Below are 20,868 nucleotides of genomic sequence, written 5' to 3' on the forward strand. Positions count from 1 at the left end.
CAAGTGCAGACCCAAAAACCTAGAGGCAAGGAAAAACAAATCTGGAGCCATTTAACATCATATGTTACTGAAAGGCACACACAGTTTTTGAGGTATGATGTTGGAATAAGCACATTTTTTGTTTTCATAAGCCACTCAGTCTATTCGCTAGGTTTCTGATATAGGCTCAAAACCCTGTGGAAATGTAAGGCCAGCTTTTAGCACAGTGTTGCCAAATATATCGCCAAAGTACATCAGCAAGCTGGGTAGTTTTAATCAGGGTCAACTGTGCTTTTGTTGATGTTTAAAGGTTAGCTCCATATTTCTTCACTTTGATTTTCCATCCCCAGAAGCCAAATGGAGGAATGTAAACCAGATGCTGTCAGTGACCAGTTCACCCAGAGTCAACATGGGGATCTGAAGCACATATTCCAGGTTTGATGCACACATTTAATGCAGTACTGCTATGGAGTATATGTTCATAATTAGTAGTGCTGTCAAACGATTAAAATATTTAATCGCGATTAATCGCATTTATGTCATAGTTAACTCAAAATGAACTGCAATTAATCGCAAATTTGTATCTATTCTAAATGTCCCTTCATTTATTTATTTTGACCATTGACCATAAATATAATATAGGTAATCATTAGGCCTGCTATGGCATGTTTGACAGGTTATGTTGTCTTGGGTAATACAAGTTGTCATAGCAACGACATCCCAAAATGTCCAATTGACCAAATGGCACTTAATGACAGCAGTCATAAACATTCATAAAAACTCCTTCATATTCATGACGGGTGTCATGTTATGGTTATGACAGTGTCATGTCAGTCTTATGCCCACCCCTTCACATAAAGTGTTATGGGTTGTTCTGAGGAACTTAAGTTATTTAATGCAAGAAATTGGCAGGTTACTGAATATATCTTCCAAAGGTTACATCTTCCCAAGGTGTGCACCACACCCTTCACATAGCAGTGCAAACTGGTGGTGACCAGGGGTTAAAGAGAGTGTCACAGACGTCAGGACTCAGAGGTGGAATATGACAGAGTTGAGTGGAAACAGCCAGAAAGAGAAAAAGGGGAATAAACGGGATGAACACAACAGTGGAGAACACTCAGAAGTTCAATGTTTAGTAAAACAGCTCAGAAGAATAATGTCTTACAAAACACAACGCTCAGAAGAATAATGTCCAATAAACACAACACTCAGAAGAATAATGTGGGGAAGGGGTAACATAGGAAAACACAGGAAACTCGCAAACGAGGAAAAAACAAGGCACTGGAACACTAGAGCACGGGAGCTCGGAAAAGAACTGGAGATTTCGAAAGACCTTTCCTGGAAAATGTGTCATTTTCTGGGTGATTCCAAACTTTTGAATGGGTATAGTGTATATTTACCTCTTTTGTACCCTATGTCAACATTTGCAATCTATTAGGGAGGGAATTTCAGGCAGCAGTCTCCTTGCTCTTGGGAGGTTAGCCTATGACCAGATAGAGAAGGGCAGTCTGATCTTTCATGAAGAAGACCTGACTGGCATTAATGTCAGAGAAACCATACACATTGGCATTGTCACCCAGACCTTTGGAGAAGGATCAGTACTTTACCAGAAAAAGAGAATACAGTTAATGTACAACAAATATATTTAAGGGATAAAGTGGGCTGTTGTGAGTTGATATTTTATATTTTGGACAGACAAGTGTTTAGATAATGTTGCATGAATTGATCCTATGGGAAAATTCACTGAGCTGTCATAGGCTCAACCGTCCGTCCCATGTAAGAAGGGCTCAGTCCTTTTTCTATTTCTTTGTTCATTTTTAATGTCCTGCAACATTGTTAACATATAGTCATGGGTTACATAAGGCTCCACTGTCTGTCTGTGAGGGACCGCTCGGTCACCCCACGTTATTGGGATGTGGTGACCAGAGATAGTGGTGGAGAGGAACAAACCACGGGGCACGGGATGATAGTTCTTGTAAAAAAAAAAATATATTTGTATTTATTGGCTCCAGCACCAAACATATATACAAAAACAAACAAACATAATTCAATACTTAAACCGTACTCGCAAACTAGCTTACTAGGTTTAACTGCAAAGTAACCGTATTCAAAAAGTATTCCAACAGTATTTTCTACTCGCATGTACTTCACCTTCCACCAAGTAAGTACTCCTCACACCGACCCCTTCCAAAGGAATGAGGCAGGCTTTAATAATGCTGCCCATTAGGCTAGATTGGACCAATAAGCTCCAATCGGATCGAACCATCTAAGTGGGGTAACCCTCCCTGCATTAGTCTTATAATTCACATCATATATTACATTAACAAAGACATTCATCCACCACCAAGTTTACCAATGTTCCCATAACAATACATTTACCATATTTACACCTTTTACACATATCACCCATGATATTAACAAACATACATAACAAACATCACATCAAACACCCCTCATGGCAATTACCATCTCCCTCCCCTGTGGGACGTGGAGAAATACCACTCCTTAGCGGTACGCGCTTCCGCAAACAAACAGCAGTACGGGAGTGATTGTGAGTATGTCTGTATGGATGTATTAAACGGGGTTGTATGCTGAAACAGAGAGTAAAGGTGATATGACACGATAATGAATGTAATGATAATAAACAGGTGAACAGTGATAATGGTGAATTGTACTTTCATTTCATATGGCGGTTATACCGTGTTGCAAACAAACAATGGCGTTCGTATAGCGCCAAACCCACAGCCAACCATGCACACAGCTGCATGGATTGGGTAGCTAGCGACAGACATGGCTATGCGTGTGTTTGTGTGTGTGTGTATGTGTGTGTGTGTGTGTGTGTGTGTGTGTGTGCGTGCAATGTCTCTCTCTCTCTCCCGCTCATGCGGGTCAATGAGAGTACCGTCTCTTTCTCCCGCTTTTGCTGGGCAACGTGATCTTAATTAGTCTATGTTAATACTCACGGTGGAAAGGGAAATTCACCTTTCCACACTGTCTAAATGGTCTGCACTGGTCATGCAGTAGTTTTTAATCTCATTACTCTCTCCCAGGGTCCAGCTGCCAACTGTAGTTTACATCTCTACCCTATATATAGTTCATTCAGCAGCAAGTTTCTACAGTGTTCTTAAACTGATGTACACCACAACAAATCCAATACCAGCCACAATGATAATCATATATACACGTATACCATAATAATATGTGTGGAGGGTTATTATCTCCTGTCTCACTTTTTCACAGTGGCCTTTCAATATTGTAATGACACTAATGAATGCAGTGTAATAGAATATGTCATACTGAGGATCCTTAAGTAATAGAACATTCCGTTGTACTTACATTTACCAGGTTTAGGGTTAAGATAAATGTAAGTAGTGTATCAGTGCTCTGTAATGCAATGTGCTGCAGAGTGTTACCAGATATTTGTGCTTTAGGTGTTAGAGGAGAAGATCATCACCTTTGTGAAGAATGAGCTGAAGAGATTCAAGGGGATGCTGAGTCCAGATTACCAAGAAAACTTTGAGAGTGAAGAGGAGGATGAGAGTGATGCCAGAGAAGGGGCTCTGAAGATGGCACTGCACTTCCTTAGGAATATGGAGCTGAAAGATCTCGCTGACAAACTGCAAGAAAGTAAGAATTCTTCCTTTATTTACATTTACATTTTTTTGCATCAATTAGCTAAAATTAGGAAAAATAGAAACAGCTAGTGTTTGTCCTCAGTGTCAGTGGCTTGCAAAACATTAATATGTTTTATTTTGTTTTTTGAAATAGAGATGTATGGAGTTTGTCAGACTGAGCTCAAAAGAAATCTCAAGAACAAGTACCAGAGTGTTTTCGAAGGAATATCCAAGCAAGGAAGCTCTGCTCTTCTAGAAAAGATCTACACAGAGGTCTTCATCACAGAGGGAGGAAGTGGAAAAGTAAATGAAGAGCATGAAGTCAGACAGATTGAGGCAAGATCCAAGAGACCAGATGGACAGGAGACATCAATCAGATGCAGTGACATCTTTAAACCTTTACCTGGCCAAGACAAACCAATCAGAAGTGTTGTCACAAAAGGAGTTGCTGGAATTGGTAAAACTGTCTCAGTTCAGAAGTTCATCCTGGACTGGGCAAAGGGGAAAGAAAACCAGAATATCCACTTCATATTTCCACTGCTTTTTAGGGAGCTCAACCTCATGAGAGAAAAACAGCTCTCTTTGATGGATCTCCTCTACCACTTTTTCACAGAAATAAAGCAGTTCACTTTTCCCAGCCAAGGGAAGTACAAAGTGTTGTTCATCTTTGATGGTCTGGATGAATGTCGACTCCAACTAGACTTTCAGAATAATGAAAGTTTGACTGATGTGACAGATGTCACCTCATTGGACGTACTCCTGACAAATGTCATCAAGGGTAATCTGCTCCCCTCTGCTTTACTTTGGATTACCTCTCGACCAGCAGCAGCCAATCAAATCCCACCTGAGTGTGTTGACCGGGTCACAGAGGTACAAGGGTTCAATGACCCACAGAAGGAGGAGTACTTCAGGAAGAGGATCAGTGATCAGAATCTTGCCAGCAAAGTCATCTCACACATCAAATTATCAAGGAGTCTCTACATTATGTGCCACATACCAGTGTTCTGCTGGATTGCTGTTACTGTTCTTGGGGGGATTCTTGGCTCTTTAGGAAGTGGACAGATTCCAAAGACTTTGACAGAGATGTATACCTATTTCCTTATTTTCCAAACCAAACAGAGGAGCCTTAAGTTTGAAAGTGTGCATGACCCTGCTCCACAGTGGAACCAGGAAGTAATCCTTGGTCTCGGAAAGTTGGCATATGAACAGTTAGAGAAGGGAAATCTGATTTTTTATGAAGAAGACCTAAAAGAGTCTGGCATTGATGTCAGAGAGGCAGCAGTGCGCTCTGGCATCTGTTCCCAGATCTTTCGAGAAGAAACAGGGCTTCGTCAGGAAAATGTGTACTGTTTTCTGCATCTGAGCATCCAGGAGTATCTTGCAGCTTTATATGCGCTTCTGATGGAGGAAAGGAAAGACCTAATTTCTCCAAAACAAGCCCTCAGAAAAGTCTTTCTGAAAAAGATTCTGAAAATGAGATCAATGCCAAAATCCATGTTCATCTTACACAAAAGTGCCGTGGACAAAGCTTTGGAGCATGAAGATGGACGCTTTGACCTATTTCTCCGTTTCCTTCTTGGCCTCTCTCTGGAGTCTAACCAGACTCTCCTGCATGGCCTACTACAGAGAGGAGGAAATAATATCGACAATGAAGAAACAATCAGTTACATTAAGGAAAAGATCAGGGAGGTTCCTTCCTCAGAAAGGGTGATCAACCTCTTCCACTGTCTGAATGAACTCAATGATCACTCCTTAGTGGAAGAGGTCCAGAGCTTCCTGAGTGCTGGGACACTTTCTGAAGCTGAACTCTCACCTGCCCAGTGGTCAGCTCTAGTGTTTGTGCTGCTGACATCAGAACAGAACCTAGATGTGTTTGACTTGAAGAAGTACATCAGATCTGATGAAGCTTTCCTCAGGCTTCAGCCAGTAGTGGAGGAATCTCAGAAGGCTCAGTAAGTATGGTGGCAGTGTGTATTCTCAGAAAGGGAGGGTTAATGACATTAGCTGGGTTTCCATCTAACTTTTCAATGCACATTTTGATCATTTGAATAATAAACCCTGACTGGAAACACTTCAAATTCGTATAAAATCTTCTATTGCGAATAAACATTTGATTTGCTAGAGGCGGGTGGAGTAACTCGCCGTTCTGGTATAATGTGACTAGGTTTCAATTAAATGGGTTCATTCACATGAATTTGCATTTGTTGCACTTTATTTACCTTTTCCTGTTAAAGTTGCCCTGACAACCTTATGTATGTGATCCTACAGCTGTTCACAACTCCTTCCTCAATTAGTGTCCATTTTGAATTTGCATAATACAGATGATGAAAGTGCACTGATTCGCATTTTGTTTAGCTGAATTTTCATGAATGCGCATACAATATGCTAATGAGTTAGATGGAAACCCAGCTTCTGATATGTGAAAAAAACTTTTTGTCTGATTTTTTAATTGGTTTAGAAGCACAACACTAATAATAATAATAATAATAATAATAATTTATTTTATTTGTAATGCACTCTTCATTCAAAAGAATCTCAGAGTGCCACTAATATACAGACAGCAGCAGTGTCCTTTTCATAGAGCTTATATTCACTGGTGGCTGTTTTCCCCTTAAGGCTCAATAGCTGTGGGCTCACTGAAAGGAGCTGTACAGCACTGGCATGTATCCTCAGCAAACCATCTTCAAAACTGAAAAATGTGGATCTCAGTGAAAACAGTATTGGAGATATTGGGGTCCAAGAACTCTGTAGTGGACTAAAGAACCCAAACTGTGCACTGGAGACACTCAGGTAAGACATTTTGATTCTTCAGTATTCCCTAGGAATGAGTTCTGTGGGATAATTTGAACTGTTTCATTTCTTGATAAAATATCCCCCTGGTTACAGACACACCACACACTTTTTAAAATTTTCATGTAAAGTTCCAGACACACATAGACTTGAAGATCCTTCCTTTCAATGATAAAAGCTCACTGAACAAACTGTAAAAGTTGTCTCAGTTTACGAAACTAATATCAAGTGCATTTTAAAAAACAAACGCTGAGATGGCAATAAAATGTTTAGAGATTGTTAGATTTGGGCATTTTTCATATACTTTCAACTCATATGAGTTCCTCCCCCACAAGAATGTGTCACATTCTCGCTACCTTCATTAACACACAAATGGTCAGAAAGACCCTTCCTGTCTGCTGACATTCACACCTTTTCATATATAGGTAGCCCAGCATGCACACAACCAGACCACAGACACACCCATTATGCTAAGTTGTGTATTCTATTGACTATAACTGAAATGTAATTTGTATACTGAGTGTGTTGTGTTGAAGAAAGGATGCCGTAGAGACACCAACCGCTACGACCGGTGAGAGAACGGAGCAAGGAGAATTGAGGAGACATCGCGGCCTGTGGAGTCAAAGGCCAACCAGAAGACAAACTACACTATGGATCAGACCTCCTAATATCTCCTTCTCTCTCTCTCCATCGTAGCGTGTTGTGTGTGCTCGAGGTCTGGTACATAGAATAAACCGACATCACTATCAGACGGCATTTCATCGAGTTCTTTGCTAGAATCACGCAACCGCACTAACGTCAGAGCTAACATAGAGGTCTGTTATATAGTATAGCAGTGGTGTTTTCACGGGAAATCTGTTTAGCTTTCCACCCATACCAACGATATTCTTCAAGTATCATGAAACCACAATGTCACAAACTGTTTCATGGAAAATCTGGATGGCAAGGTGACTCAGATATGTTTTCTCCTAGCGTGGGTTGTAACTAAAATCAAAATCTTTAAATTCAGTTAAGTAAAAATGGGACCTTGTGTCACGTCTGTGCTGAATCCTGCTCCGGCCACGCCCCCCTTTTCTACTTTCAAATCACACACCTCCGCTACAGCCTCAGTCACATTCACACTCCCAGCTGCACTTCAATCCCAATCAGTACTGATCCCACACACCTGCCACTCTCCTTACTTAAACTCCTCACTCCCTTGTCGGTTCTCGCATCACGCTCGCATCACTTATGGGTTATACCTCAAGACGATACACGCTCCGGATCCCCGACCTCCGCTGCCACGCCAGTGTTCTCCTCTTCCAGGTCGTTTAGTCTTAGTTCTGGTCCCGCGCTCCTGCACCGTCAGGTCCAGTGTTTCCATGATCTCCACGACAACCAAGTAATTCTAGTTTAATCCCAGTTATCCCCAGTCTAACTTTTGTGTGTTATAGTTTTGGATTTTGATCTTTTGTGCGTTACCGTTTGGACTTATCTTCTGTGCCTTTGCATCCTGAGTTTCCTTTGTGTTTTTCCCGTTTTTTTCCCCCTGTGAACCCTGTACTGGCTGGTTTCAATAAACTCCCACCTACCTGCAATCTCTGTGTCGTCCGACGTTCCTGTGACACCTTGACCATAGCACCATGCATTTAGTACTGATGTCTGGGTGGGAATACCACCTCAGTGTGCATTACTTTCAACCTTTCAAATGCTCTGTCATCCAATGTACCTGATGTTGTAAACTACTGATCCCCTCAATAATCTACAAAAATATTTAGTATAGACTACTCTATTTGTACTTTAAAAGCGCTGTAAATGTCTTGTTGTGTTTGCCTTGACTGAATTATGACTATATTATCACTGTAGACTGTCAGACTGCAGTATCACAGAGGAGGGCTATGCTAGTCTGGCTTCAGCCTTGAGGTTAAATCCCAATCATCTCAGAGAGCTGGATCTCGGAGGAAATGATCCAGGGGAATCAGGAGTCAAACTGCTTTTAGACCTAATGGAGGACATGCAGTGTAAACTGAAAACTCTCAGGTAAATGGATATCAAGACCAAAGATTATTAGAAAGAGTTTCAAATAAATAAATACAAATAATGATACTGTTATTACGAGTGTATACGAGTTCTATGACTATAATAACTCTTCTTCATTGCAATTTACTTAAAGCATTAGTCTCTTTATTTAATAGCCACACCTCGTATTTTAAGCTGTTGACTCAGGGGCATCACTAATGACAATAGATGAACATTATATTGAAAGTGACAGGATGAGCTCAGCTGTTGCAGTGAAAACTCAGCCTGCTAGATTTAAAGTTGCTGCACCAGGCCAAGCAGACTAATTGAACTTATAGACTATACAAGTGGGTAGCAGTGCAGAAGTTTTAATGTTTGTGTGTTTCTTTATTTAAGCACCAGTGATGATGTTTTGTGTCAGACAACAGATATGTTTATTGTCTCTATTTGTACAGGCTCCTGAAGGGGAGTGCTGCTGAGGAAGCCTGTGCTGCTGTGGCTTCAGCTGTGGGTTCAAACCCCTTACTCATGACTGAGCTGGATCTGAGTGAGCTCATGCCAGAAGCCTTGGGAGTGACTCAGCTGTGTGCTTTACTGGAGGATTCACACTGCAGACTGCAGAAACTGATGTTAGTGGATGCTGTCACATTCTCTTTAATTAACATTGATAAGCTGCATTCTTCTCATTTTGGAGGATGGAAGTCTAATTAAGTATTTTGGACGACCTAAAGGTGCTTCCTATGTGCAATGAATACAGAGGTTTTCTTAAGTGACAGTTGGCCAATATCTAGCTCTGAACTATGTCCCAGAAGAAGCCTGTTTGCTCAGACATCATCACAGGGTTAGAGATCTCTGCTGTAGATAAGATCTACTTTATTGCATTACCAGAGGTATATACTCAGGAAAGCATGCCAGTAGACACAAGTAGCATTCCCACCAATGATGATCTCTCTAGATATCCTTACCTTAGGGAGGTAAACCTTCTTACAGTCAAAGCCAATCTGGAGTTGTTGATTGGCAGCAATTTTCCAAAGGCTTTAGAACCGTGGGAAGTGGTCAACAGCCAAGGAGATGGCTCATACGCAGTTATAACCAAATCTGGCTGGGTTGTCAACAGTCCTCTAAATGGATGTTGCATGGATAGCTGTCCTAAAGTCACGGCAAACAGAGTTTCTGTTGCAAACCTGGAGGAGCTGCTGTTGCAGCAGTACGACCATGACTTTAGTGAAAGCTCAGAAGACAACATTGAGTATCCTCACAGTACATTTCTTATCACTGTCCTTTTCCATCTTTGTTACACACAAACACAAACACACATTCATGCATACAAATGTACAAATGTACACACATTTTATATAAATATTATTGTATTCCTTTTCATATTTTATATTATATTTCATATAAAATGGATTATTTTTTTACCTTTTCTCTCTACAGCCTGTCAAACTGCAGTATTACAGAAGAGGGCTTCAGTTCTCTTGCATCAGCACTGAGATCAAACCCCTCACACATGAGAGAGCTGTGGCTGAATGGGAATAAAGCAGGACACTCAGGAGTGAAGCATCTTTCTTCTCTTCTGGAGGATCCCAATTGTAAACTGGAAATACTAGAGTGAGTATCACAAGACCAAATACTGAGTTACTATCAGTCAATTTGACAGTGATGGTGAATTGTCATTCTCTTCACATGTAAAGGATAACTATTAATTCAGCAGTAAACACCTCTTATCACTCTCCTTTTCCATCTTTATGACACACACACACTTTCACACACACCCACTGTAGCGAAGGGAGAGCATACTCACCCAACCCGGACTAGAACCCGGGTCTACAGGGAGCCAAACATGCACTCTGAACGCAACGCCAAAGAGCCAGGCTCGTTGGTATGGCAGTCATAGCACATAATCATGTGTAGTGACGTCACATCGTCACACCCACACACATACTTACACACACCCACACACACACACTCTCAAACACACACTCATATACCTATACAAACTTATAAACACACACACATTTTATATATATACATTGTCTTGCATAAGTATTCACCCCTTGGATGTTTTACCCTTTTTCTGCTTTTTTAAATCAATCATGGTCAATATAAGTTGGCTTTTTTGAAAAAAAAAATTGCAAAAAAACCCTTTAATGTCAAAGTGAAAAGTAATTTCTACACAGTAATGTCAATTAAATAAAAATATGTAATCTAAAATATGTGATTTCATAAGTATTCACGCCCTTCAAGTCAGTATTTAGTGGATGCACATTTGGCACTGAGTCTGTGTGGATAAGTCTCAATCTGGACCCTTTTCAAGTCCAGCCACAAATTCTCTATTGGATTTAGGTCTTGAATTTGACTGGACCACTCCAAAACATTCACCTTGTTGTCTTTAAACCATTTCTGTTTAGCTTTCGTTGTATGCTTCAGGTTATTGTCTTGCTGGAAAATAAATCTTCTCCCAAGCCGTAGTTCTCTTGCAGACAGAATTAGATTGTCCTCCGGGATTTCCCTATATTTTGCTGCATTCATTTTTATATAAGTATGTCTATTGAGATTCGATGATACAAAATGAGGACATAAAAGAGATACTGTACAATGCTCACATTTTTCCCAATTTTACAATTTACAGTAACCCCCCACCCCCAGCCCCCCTCCCACACACCCACCCACCTCCTAGGTAGAGGTCCCAACCCTACCTGTCTCTAGGTGAAGAAAAGAAAAAAGAGAAAAGAGAAGAAAGAGAAGAAAAAAAAAGAAAAGAAACTATAGAAAAACTAACATTTTGGGAATAAGTTTCAGTGGTACTTCAGCGGAACTCTGACTCCTCAGGTGTAATATCTAATGAGTCTATAATGAACAACAAGGGGTTCCAGATTTTGTCAAATTTCCTCAGAGAGCCCTTGAGGGAAAACCTTAATCTCTCCAACTTTAAGTTGTGTAGAATATCCTTAACCCATCGAGTATAGGATGGGGGAAAGTTGTGCTTCCAGTTTAGTAAAATTAAGCGCCTAGCCAACAGAGTGCAAAAGGCCATAGAATGTCGTGCCTTAGCCGTTAAGATGTTGTGTGGGATACCAAATAGGGCAGAGAGGGGATGGGGGTCGGCCACAAAATGGTAAGCAATTTGAAAGGGTATAGAATATTTTGGACCAGAAGTCTGTAAGCTTTGGACATGACCAAAACATGTGTATGAGATCGGCAGGGGACTGGTTGCATCTATTACAAGTGTCAGCTACATTGGGATAGAATTTAGACAGTCTATGATTGGTGTAGTAAGTCCTGTGTATGAGTTTACATTGAATCAGCCCGTGTCGGGCACAGACAGAAGAGTTGTGGACCAACTCAAGGATATTGTCCCACTGATCTTCTTCAAAATTGAGCCCTAGATCCTGTTCCCACAGATGTTTTGTGTGTTGTGGGAAAACTGAAGTGATGATGTCCATTGCATTAAAAATATGGGAGATATTTCCTTTCTGATTGGGGTTTATCCTGAGAAGGGTGTCTAACAGAGTCTGAGGGGGAGTGTTTTGGAAATGGGTCGTTTTTCTGGGCAAATGTCTAATTTGAAAAAACCGGAAAAGGTGAGATGAGGGGATATTAAATTTAGACGATAGGTCACTGAAGGACATGAAAGTATCATTGTCATAGATGTCATTGATAGATGCTATACCTCTCTCTGACCACAACTGAAATGCAGAGTCCATAATGGATGGTTTAAAACTGTGATTATGGGATACTGGGGCATGAATAGAGGAACCTTGCAAGCCAAAATGCTTCCTGAATTGCAACCATATCTTAAATGACTGCTTAACTACTGGATTATCGCTGGCTTCAGTGGCTGACACAGGAAGTGGAGAACACAGCTATGACCGCAGTGAGACCTGGGATGATGACATTTCAATATGGACCCAGGCAGGCTGGTGGGTGGTAGGTTTGTCAGTCCAGTACAAAAGCTTGTGAATATTAGCTGCCCTATAGTAATATAAAATATTGGGAAGAGCAAGGCCCCCTGTGCTCTTAGGAAGCTGCAATAACCTTTTCTGCATATGCACAGGTTCTGCATATGTTGATATTGCCTTATCCAGTTTAGCAAAAAACTTTTTTGAAGTAAGTACAGGAATATGCTGGAAAAGGTAAAGGAATTTTGGCAGAACTGTCATTTTGATGAGGTTCACCCTACCGGCCAATGATAGAGGCAAGGTAGACCATCTATGAAAGTCCTCCTCAACTCTGCCAAGCAAGGGGACAACATTTGTATTGAAAGTATCTGTTAGAGACCTTGTCATAATTATACCCAAATATTTAAAACAGTTATCCACTCTTTTAAAAGGAATTATGTTGTTCAGTATGTTAAACAGTCTTCTGGTGTTGTTGAATGAGTGCCTCCCCAACATGAAGCCATTTTGGTCTGATGAGATCATCTGTGGAAGAACCCCCTGGAGACAGAGGGCTAAAATCTTGGCAAGAATTTTGTAATCTACATTTAACAGAGATATAGGTCTAAAACTACAACAAAGTAAAGGATCTTTATCTGCTTTTAAGAGTAAAGTAATTGTGGCATTAGTCAGGGTTGGAGGAAGCTGGCCAAGAAACAGGGCCTCATTATCTTATTATCTTATTTATCTTATTCTTCACACTAGGGTTAGTTATGTTTCTATTTTCAGACTCTCATAGTTTGTTCTTGAGATCGCAATGCTGAGTCAACCCGAGCCCGACCAGAGGTCCTCCGTCTCTCTCGTTTTGTGAGGAGGTTGAGGCCAGGGGCTTTCCCTGGGGTGATCCGTCCCCTACTGGTTCCGGGTCAAGGCATCTCAGTAATGCAAAATCTTTAATTACATAAATTATGACTACAACTATCTGTGTTTTAACCATTGTAAAAAGTTTGTCTCAACCCCACAGAAAAATAACACACAGGAGTATCTCTGACTCTCTCTTTTTTATCTTTTAAGGAGACTCGTCTCCCTCAGGAATATATCTATTCGTAATGGACTATACCCCTCTTGTAAAGCCCTTTTTAACAATGCACCCAGAGGCCTACCAGGAGGCCCCACAGGAAAACAGAAACTGAAAAGTTTGTTCCCATCATACAAGGCGAACAGGAATATATATATATATAGAAATATCCAGAGAAAATAGGCCCAGAGAGTTTTCAACTTCAGATGACACCTTCCTTTTAAGGTGAACAGCGCTCTCGCGTATAACCTTTAGCGTTCCCTAAACGAATGGTACCCTTCCGTCTCTACCTTACCAGGGGACAGGAAGGTGAACAGTGCTTATACTTTTAGCGCGCGCTAGCCCTTCTTTTGGCAACAGGCTTTCTTTGCCTATAACCTTTAGCGTTCCCTAAACGAACGGTACCCTTCCGTCTCTACCTTACCAGGGGACAAGAAGGTGAACAGGAATATATAACATTTAGCCTTGAGCGCTCCAAGAACATGAAAACTACAGACAGGAGTCTCTCTAACTCTAGCAATTCGTTCAACACACGAGGCAACCAGTGAGTTTGAGTTTGTCTCAACCCCACTTGAAGACAAGTGTACGCAAAACCGAAACAAACAATAACCATATACTACCGTGCACTTACAACAAACAAACAATATACTCACAAACAGCTCGGAGTCCAACCCCTATAGTCTAATATAATCCCTTCACTCTCGGCTCTCCTCGCTGGCAGGCCCTGGCCTCCTTCTAATTCAAGTAGGAGGTCTTTAGAAAAACTGAGTCTCATACTCCTCCGTATGATTCAGGTCCTGATGATTAGCCCAGAGTGGAGAGTCGATGAGGTTGTTGGAATCCAGTCACGAGCCCCCAAATATGTTAGGTGAAAATTCACCCTAGTTACCTCAGGACTCCGGCGCTGCATATAAGTATATTTATTAGACAAACAACAATTGCAATCGGGCTCACTCCCAGCACAAGGCTGAAAGTGAAGCCAGGATAAACACATCGCACAAGGTTTATATAGACAGAAATTTAGGGTTCAGCAGAGAAAACCACGTGGTGGATTTCTGATGTCCGAGGCACGAATGGAAGTTTTGCAAGGTCGGAAGAAGCACAGTTCAACCCTTCTTATCACTTCTTGTCTAAACATGCTCTTGTACATATGCAGACTAAGTGGCACCTAATAGTCTAAGTTACACATGCACACAGAAACACAGAAAAGCCATGTTCCTGCTTTCATAAGCACATACAAGGAATATATTAATACAAGGCACTTGATTCATATATTCTTAAGTAACAGTGTTTGGAAATTATCTCCATCAGGTGCCATTTGGTGTTTAGTTGTCACTAAGTTGAGATAATTTATATTGACTTATGGTCAAAACGGAAACTGTGTGGCAGGAGCATGAAGAAACACGACTACTCCATTCTGCTAACCAACCGGAAGTCAGGTCATTCTAGTTTAATCCCAGTTATCCCCAGTCTAACTTTTGTGTGCTATAGTTTTTGGATTTTGCTCTTTTGTTCGTTCCCGTTTGGAATTATCTTCTCTGCTTTTGTATCCCGAGTTGCCTTTGTGTTTTTCCTGTTTTTTCCCCCTGTGAACCGTGTAATGGCTGGTTTCAATAAACTCCCACCTACCTGCAATCTCTGTGTCGTCCGACGTTCCATGACACCTTGACCATAGCACCATGCATTTAGTACTGCGGTCTGGGTGGGAATACCACCTCAGTGTGCATTATTTTCAACCTTTCAAATGCTCTGTCATCCAATGTACCTGACTTAGTAAACTACTGATCCCCAAAATAATCTACAAAAATATTTAGTATAGACTACTCTATTTGTACTTTAAAAGTGCTCTAAATGTCTTGTTGTGTTTGCCTTGACTGAATTATGACTATATTATCACTGTAGACTCTCAGACTGCAGTATCACAGAGGAGGGCTATGCTAGTCTGGCTTCAGCCTTGAGGTTAAATCCCAATCATCTCAGAGAGCTGGATCTCAGAGGAAATGATCCAGGGGAATCAGGAGTCAAACTGCTTTTAGACCTAAAGGAGGACCCGCAGTGTAAATTGAACAATCTCAGGTAAATGGATATCAAGACCAAGAATATTGGAAAGAGTTTCAAATGAATAAATACAAATAATGAGACTGTTATTACAAGTGTATATGAGTTATATGACTATAACAAGTCTTCTTCATTGCAATTTACTTAACCCTCCTATTATGTTCAAATTTTACCCACATCTATTATGCTTGGGGTCAATTTGACCCCAGCAATTTAAACCTCCAACATTTTTTTATAATTTTTTTTTTTTACCCAAGTTTATGTGTCAGGTACTTAAGGTTTGTTTGTTGACTACCTAAATAGCCCTTAAAATTAAAACAATATCCCCACCCACTCCCTTTATACATCCAGAATACATGTTACGCGACTATGGAGAAATATGCAGATCCCCATAAAATCTCACTGATTGACCTAAAATTGGAAAGAGATATCCTTATGGTGTTTTTATGGCTTCATATTATTTCTAAGTACATATTGTTGTTATCTATAACATTTGGAATAAAAAACTATTTCTTTTATCAAGAAAAGTAACAATGTGATGAAAAAAGTTTATATTTCTTATATATTTTATACAATTAAAACAGCCTGGGGGCAAATTGACCCCAAACAACACCTATGCGTAAAGTATGTGTACAGGACATTGAAAACCCAGTTGTCCCCATTAAATTAGGAAAAGTCATTAAATATGAAGCAAAACAAATGATGTCAAACATTTATTTAGAGACGTTAAACATTGAATGGGGTCAAATTGACCCCAAACATAATAGGAGGGTTAAAGCATTAGTCTATTTATTTAATAGCCACACCTCGTATTTTAAGCTGTTGACTTATGGGCATCACTAATGACAATAGATGAACATTATATTGAAAGTGACAGGATGAGCTCAGCTGTTGCAGTGAAAACTCAGCCTGCTAGATTTAAAGTTGCTGCACCAGGCCAAGCAGACTAATTGAACTTATAGACTATACAAGTGGGTAGCAATGCAGAAGTTTTAATGTTTGTGTGTTTCTTTATTTAAGCACCAGTGATGATGTTTTGTGTCAGACAACAGATATGTTAATTTTCTCTATTTGTACAGGTTCCTGAAGGGGAGTGCTGCTGAGGAAGCCTGTGCTGCTGTGGCTTCAGCTGTGGGTTCAAACCCCTTACTCATGACTGAGCTGGATCTGAGTGAGCTCATGCCAGAAACCTTGGGAGTGACTCAGCTGTGTGCTTTACTGGAGGATTCACACTGCAGACTGCAGAAACTGATGTTAGTGGATGCTGTCACATTCTCTTTAATTAACATTGATAAGCTGCATTCTTCTCATTTTGGAAGATGGAAGTCTAATTAAGTCTTTTGAATGACTTAAAGGTGCTTCCTATGTGCAATGAATACAGAGGTTATCTTAAGTGACAGTTGGCCAATATCTAGCTCTGAACTATGTTCCAGAAGAAGCCTGTTAGCTCAAAGTTCAAAGTACTTTATTTGTCATTGTCACAAAAACAACGAGACAGTAGAGGCAGCAACAGACAGCTAAAATGTAGGTTGCTGTGGACATTAACTGCCACAGCTAAATAATAATAAATAACAAGCAATGAATTGATAAATAAATATCCCTGAGTAAATTAAAAAATAAATATATACATTGAGGTGCATCAATAGTTGCAGGGTGGAGTGTTAAGAGTGCAGTCTATGAGGGCGGGCCGGGCCGGGCCGGGCCGGGGGGAAGGTGGGGTGGTTTTGGGTGAGCTGTTGAGAAGCCTTATTGCACGAGGGTAAAAGCTCTTTGCCATTCTAGAGGTGCGCGCTTTTGTTGATCTGAACCTTTTCCCTGACGGGAGTAGCGGGAACAGATAATGGGCAGGGTGGGAAGGGTCCGTGAGGATGCGATTTGAACGCTGCAGGCAATCGGGAGGAGGAAATGGAATAGATGTCGGGCAGCTCTGCTCCGATGATCCTGCCCGCTGTTTTAATCAGCCTCTGGATGGCTGCCTGCTCCGCCTTTGTGCAGCTGGAGAACCATACGTTCAGGCAGTATGTCAGCACACTCTCTATAGCGCAGCGGTAGAAGTTGCTCAGTAGTCTCTGAGGAAGGTGTTCTTTCCTCAACTTCCGGAGGTAGAAGAGGCGTTGCTGGGCTTTCCCCAAGATGGAAGCTGTGTTGTTGTCCCAGGACAACTCCTCCGTCAGCGTTAGACCCAGAAACTTAAAAGAGGTGACTCGCTCAACCTCTTCCCCGTTGATGTAGAGTGGGAGATGGTGATTGTGCTGAGCAGACTTCTGGAAGTCAATGATCATCTCTTTTGTTTTCTTTAAGTTGAGACTGAGGTTGTGCTCAGAACACCAGGCTGCCAGGTTTCCCACTTCTTGCCTGTAGGCAGCCTCATCGTTGTTGGAGATGAGGCCAAGCACTGTTGTGTCATCTGCAAATTTGATGTAGATGGATGGGCAGGAGGGAGTACAGTCATGGGTGTAGAGAGTGTATAATAGTGGGCTGAGCACGCAACCTTGTGGGGCGCCAGTGCTGATGGTCAAATTCGAAGAGTGGTGCTTCCCCAGTTGTACTCTCTGTGTGCGATTGGTCAGGAAGTCCAATACCCAGTTACACAGTGTAGCACTGAGGTTTAACTCCTGAAGTTTGGAGATGAGTTTTCCTGGAAGGATCGTATTGAAAGCAGAATTAGTCTAGTCTATAAATAGTCTAGTCTATAAATAGAATACGGATGTAAGTGTTATTTAGCTCCAGGTGCTCCAGTGCAGTGTGAAGCAGCAGGGCTACTGCATCCTCTGTAGATCTGTTCGCTTTGTAGGCAAATTGGTGTTGGTCAAAGGAAGCTGGTGTGATGCCTCTTATGTGTTTCATGACCAGCCTTTCCAAACATTTAGCAGGTATGGGGGTGAGAGCCACTGGCCTATAGTCGTTCAGGCATGTGACTGCAGTCTTTTTTGGCACAGGTATGATGGTTGATGCTTTGACATGTGAAAGGGCTAGAGAGCGGTTAAAAATGTCTGTAAAAACCTCTGTCAGCTGGTCCCCGCAATTCCTTAGTACGCGGCCTGCCACACCATCTGGTCCTGCCGCTTTCCTGGGGTTGATGGTTTTCAAGCAGAGTCTGACCTCGTGGGTGCTCAGAGTGGGTGCAGCAGCGTCAGAGGGTAGGGGCAGAGGCAGCTGACCAGTGTTGTCCCTGTCGAACCGTGCATAGAACTGATTCAGCTCTTCAGACAGGGTAGCACAGCTGGACGGGGGGGATGACGCAGTCCCTTTGTAGTCCGAGATTGCCCTTATTCCCTCCCATACTTGTCTCGGATTGGTGTGAGTGTGGAAAAGTTGCTCAACACGTTGCCTGTGCTTGGCTTTTGCAGATTTTATGCCTCTCCTCAGTGCTGCCCTGGCTACGCTGTACGCTGGTGCATCACCTGATCTGTCTCTGGCCTTTAATAGTGTACGCACCTCTCTGCACATCCATGGCTTTTGGTTGGGGAACACTCTCACAGTCCTCCTTCTTGTGACATTGTTCACGCAGAAGTTGATGTAGTCCATAGCTGAAGATGTGTATTCCTCCAGTGCCCTTTTTGGGTCAACAGGAGCTTCCAGGCTGTTAAATATTGTCCAGTCCGTGCTGTCAAAACAGTCCTGCAGCTGAGGGATGGTATCCTCATTCCACACTGTTATGGACTTGGTGGCAGGCCTTGTCGCTTTTATTCTTTGTTGGTATGAGGGGTACAGGAACAGCGAGAGGTGGTCAGACAGGCCTAGGTGGGAGTCAGACTGTACTTTGTAAGCCTTAACAACATTAGTGTACACCTGGTCTAGTGTCACACTGCCTCTTGTTGCACAGGTCACGTTTGGATGGAATGTGGGGAGCACAGATCTGAGATTAGCTCGGTTAAAATCTCCTGTTACAATGAAGGCGCTGTCTGGGTGTGTGGCCAGTCTTTTACTTATTGTTACGTCCACATGGCTCGATGTGGAGATAACATTAAATTGGGAGACCACACAGAGTTAAGATTAAAGAAAAAGGTAATTTATTAACTCATTAAATGAAAATACTTACAAAAAGTCAGTAAGTCAGCAAGAGAAAGTAAAGCTCAATGTAGTGCAGATCAGCATAGTGTATGTGTAGTGGTAAAATGACAAAAGAGGGAGCTGAGGAACAAAGGTCTTGCAGCCCTGTGCAAGCAACGAAGAACCGAGAAGAGACCACCTCCAACTCACATCAGGAACTCTTTTTAAATGTCCCCGCCAATCAGCTGCCATCTAGCCATGTTGGCCAGACCAGACGGCTCCCCCTGTAGACTGGAGGGAAAGGGGCAGCCCAAAGTCTTATTTACCAGGGTTTGAGTGAGGCAGACCCAGCACGGCAAAGCCAGGCATGACACTTATGTAGACATGTAGCTGTGCTAATGCTAGTTTAGCATTAGCGTCCGGAGGGATGTAAACAGCACAGATGAAAACAATGCCAAACTCCCTCGGTAAGTAGAAGGGCCTGCACTTCAGAAGCATAAGTTCCAGTTCGGGGCAGCAATACTTTTCGACAATGCTTGCGTTTGTGCACCAGCAGTTATTTAAGAATACACACAGACCGCCACCGGACTTCTTACCCGAGTCAGCTGTTCTGTCGGCCCGGTAGACGGTGCGGCCTGCTAGCTGGATAGCTGCGTCTGGTGTGGTGCTGTCTAACCATGTCTCCGTGAAAATCATGCAGCAGCAGCTTGTCAACGTCCTCTGTGCTGTGAGTCATAGTCTGATCTCATCCAGTTTATTTCTTATTGAGCGGACATCATCACAGGGTTAGATATCTCTGCTGTAGATGAGAACTACTTTATTGCATTACCAGAAGTATACACTCAGGAAAGCATGCCAGTAGACACAAGTAGCATTCCCACCAATGATGATCTCTCTCTAGATTTCCTTACCTTAGGGAAGTGAACCTTCTTAAAGTCTGGAGTTGTTGATTGGCAGCAATGTTCCAAAGGCTTTAGAACCGTGGGAAGTGGTTAACAGCCAAGGAGATGGCCACACGCAGTTATAACCAAATGGGGCTGGGTTGTCATCGGTCCTCTAAATGGATGTTGCATGGATAGCTGTCCTAAAGTCACGGCAAACAGATTTTCTGTTGCAAACCTGGAGGAGCTGCTGTTGCAGCAGTACGACCATGACTTTAGTGAAACCTAAGAAGACAAAATTGAGTATCATCACATGTAAATTATATTAATTCAGCAGTAAACTTCTTATCACTGTCCTTTTCCATCTTTATTACACACAAACAAAAACACACATTCATACATACAAATGTACACACATTTTATATAAATATTGTTGTATTCCTTTTCATATTTTTTGTCTAAAATGGATTTATTTTTTACCTTTTCTCTACAGCCTATCAAACTGTAGTATTACAGAAGAGGGCTTCAGTTCTCTTGTATCAGCACTGAGATCAAACCCCTCACACATGAGAGAGCTGTGGCTGTATGGGAGTAAAGCA

General features: G+C 41.8%; 2 protein-coding genes across 2 annotated transcripts in view; one reads left to right on the top strand and one right to left on the bottom strand.

Moving 5' to 3' along the window:
* Positions 1-17,994, top strand: part of LOC105895280 (protein NLRC3-like) — a 30,012-nt gene extending 12,018 nt beyond the window's left edge. The window contains exons 4-10 of the mRNA XM_042704814.1: positions 330-414; positions 3,411-3,606; positions 3,748-5,545; positions 6,210-6,383; positions 15,240-15,413; positions 16,475-16,518; positions 17,966-17,994. Coding sequence (XP_042560748.1) covers positions 330-414; positions 3,411-3,606; positions 3,748-5,545; positions 6,210-6,383; positions 15,240-15,413; positions 16,475-16,518; positions 17,966-17,994 — 2,500 coding nt within the window. The remainder of the gene's footprint in view (positions 1-329; positions 415-3,410; positions 3,607-3,747; positions 5,546-6,209; positions 6,384-15,239; positions 15,414-16,474; positions 16,519-17,965) is intronic.
* LOC122130178 lies at positions 17,560-20,667 on the bottom strand. The gene is made up of 2 exons (XM_042704813.1): positions 19,763-20,667; positions 17,560-19,324 (listed from the first exon to the last, which is right to left on the bottom strand). Exons 1-2 carry the CDS (start codon positions 20,082-20,084, stop codon positions 18,081-18,083), a joined length of 1,566 nt encoding a protein of 521 aa, XP_042560747.1. The 5' UTR covers positions 20,085-20,667; the 3' UTR covers positions 17,560-18,080.
* Positions 20,668-20,868: the final 201 nt, after the last annotated feature.

The sequence above is a fragment of the Clupea harengus genome, unplaced genomic scaffold (genome assembly GCF_900700415.2).
Source record: "Clupea harengus unplaced genomic scaffold, Ch_v2.0.2, whole genome shotgun sequence".
Taxonomy (NCBI): domain Eukaryota; kingdom Metazoa; phylum Chordata; class Actinopteri; order Clupeiformes; family Clupeidae; genus Clupea; species Clupea harengus.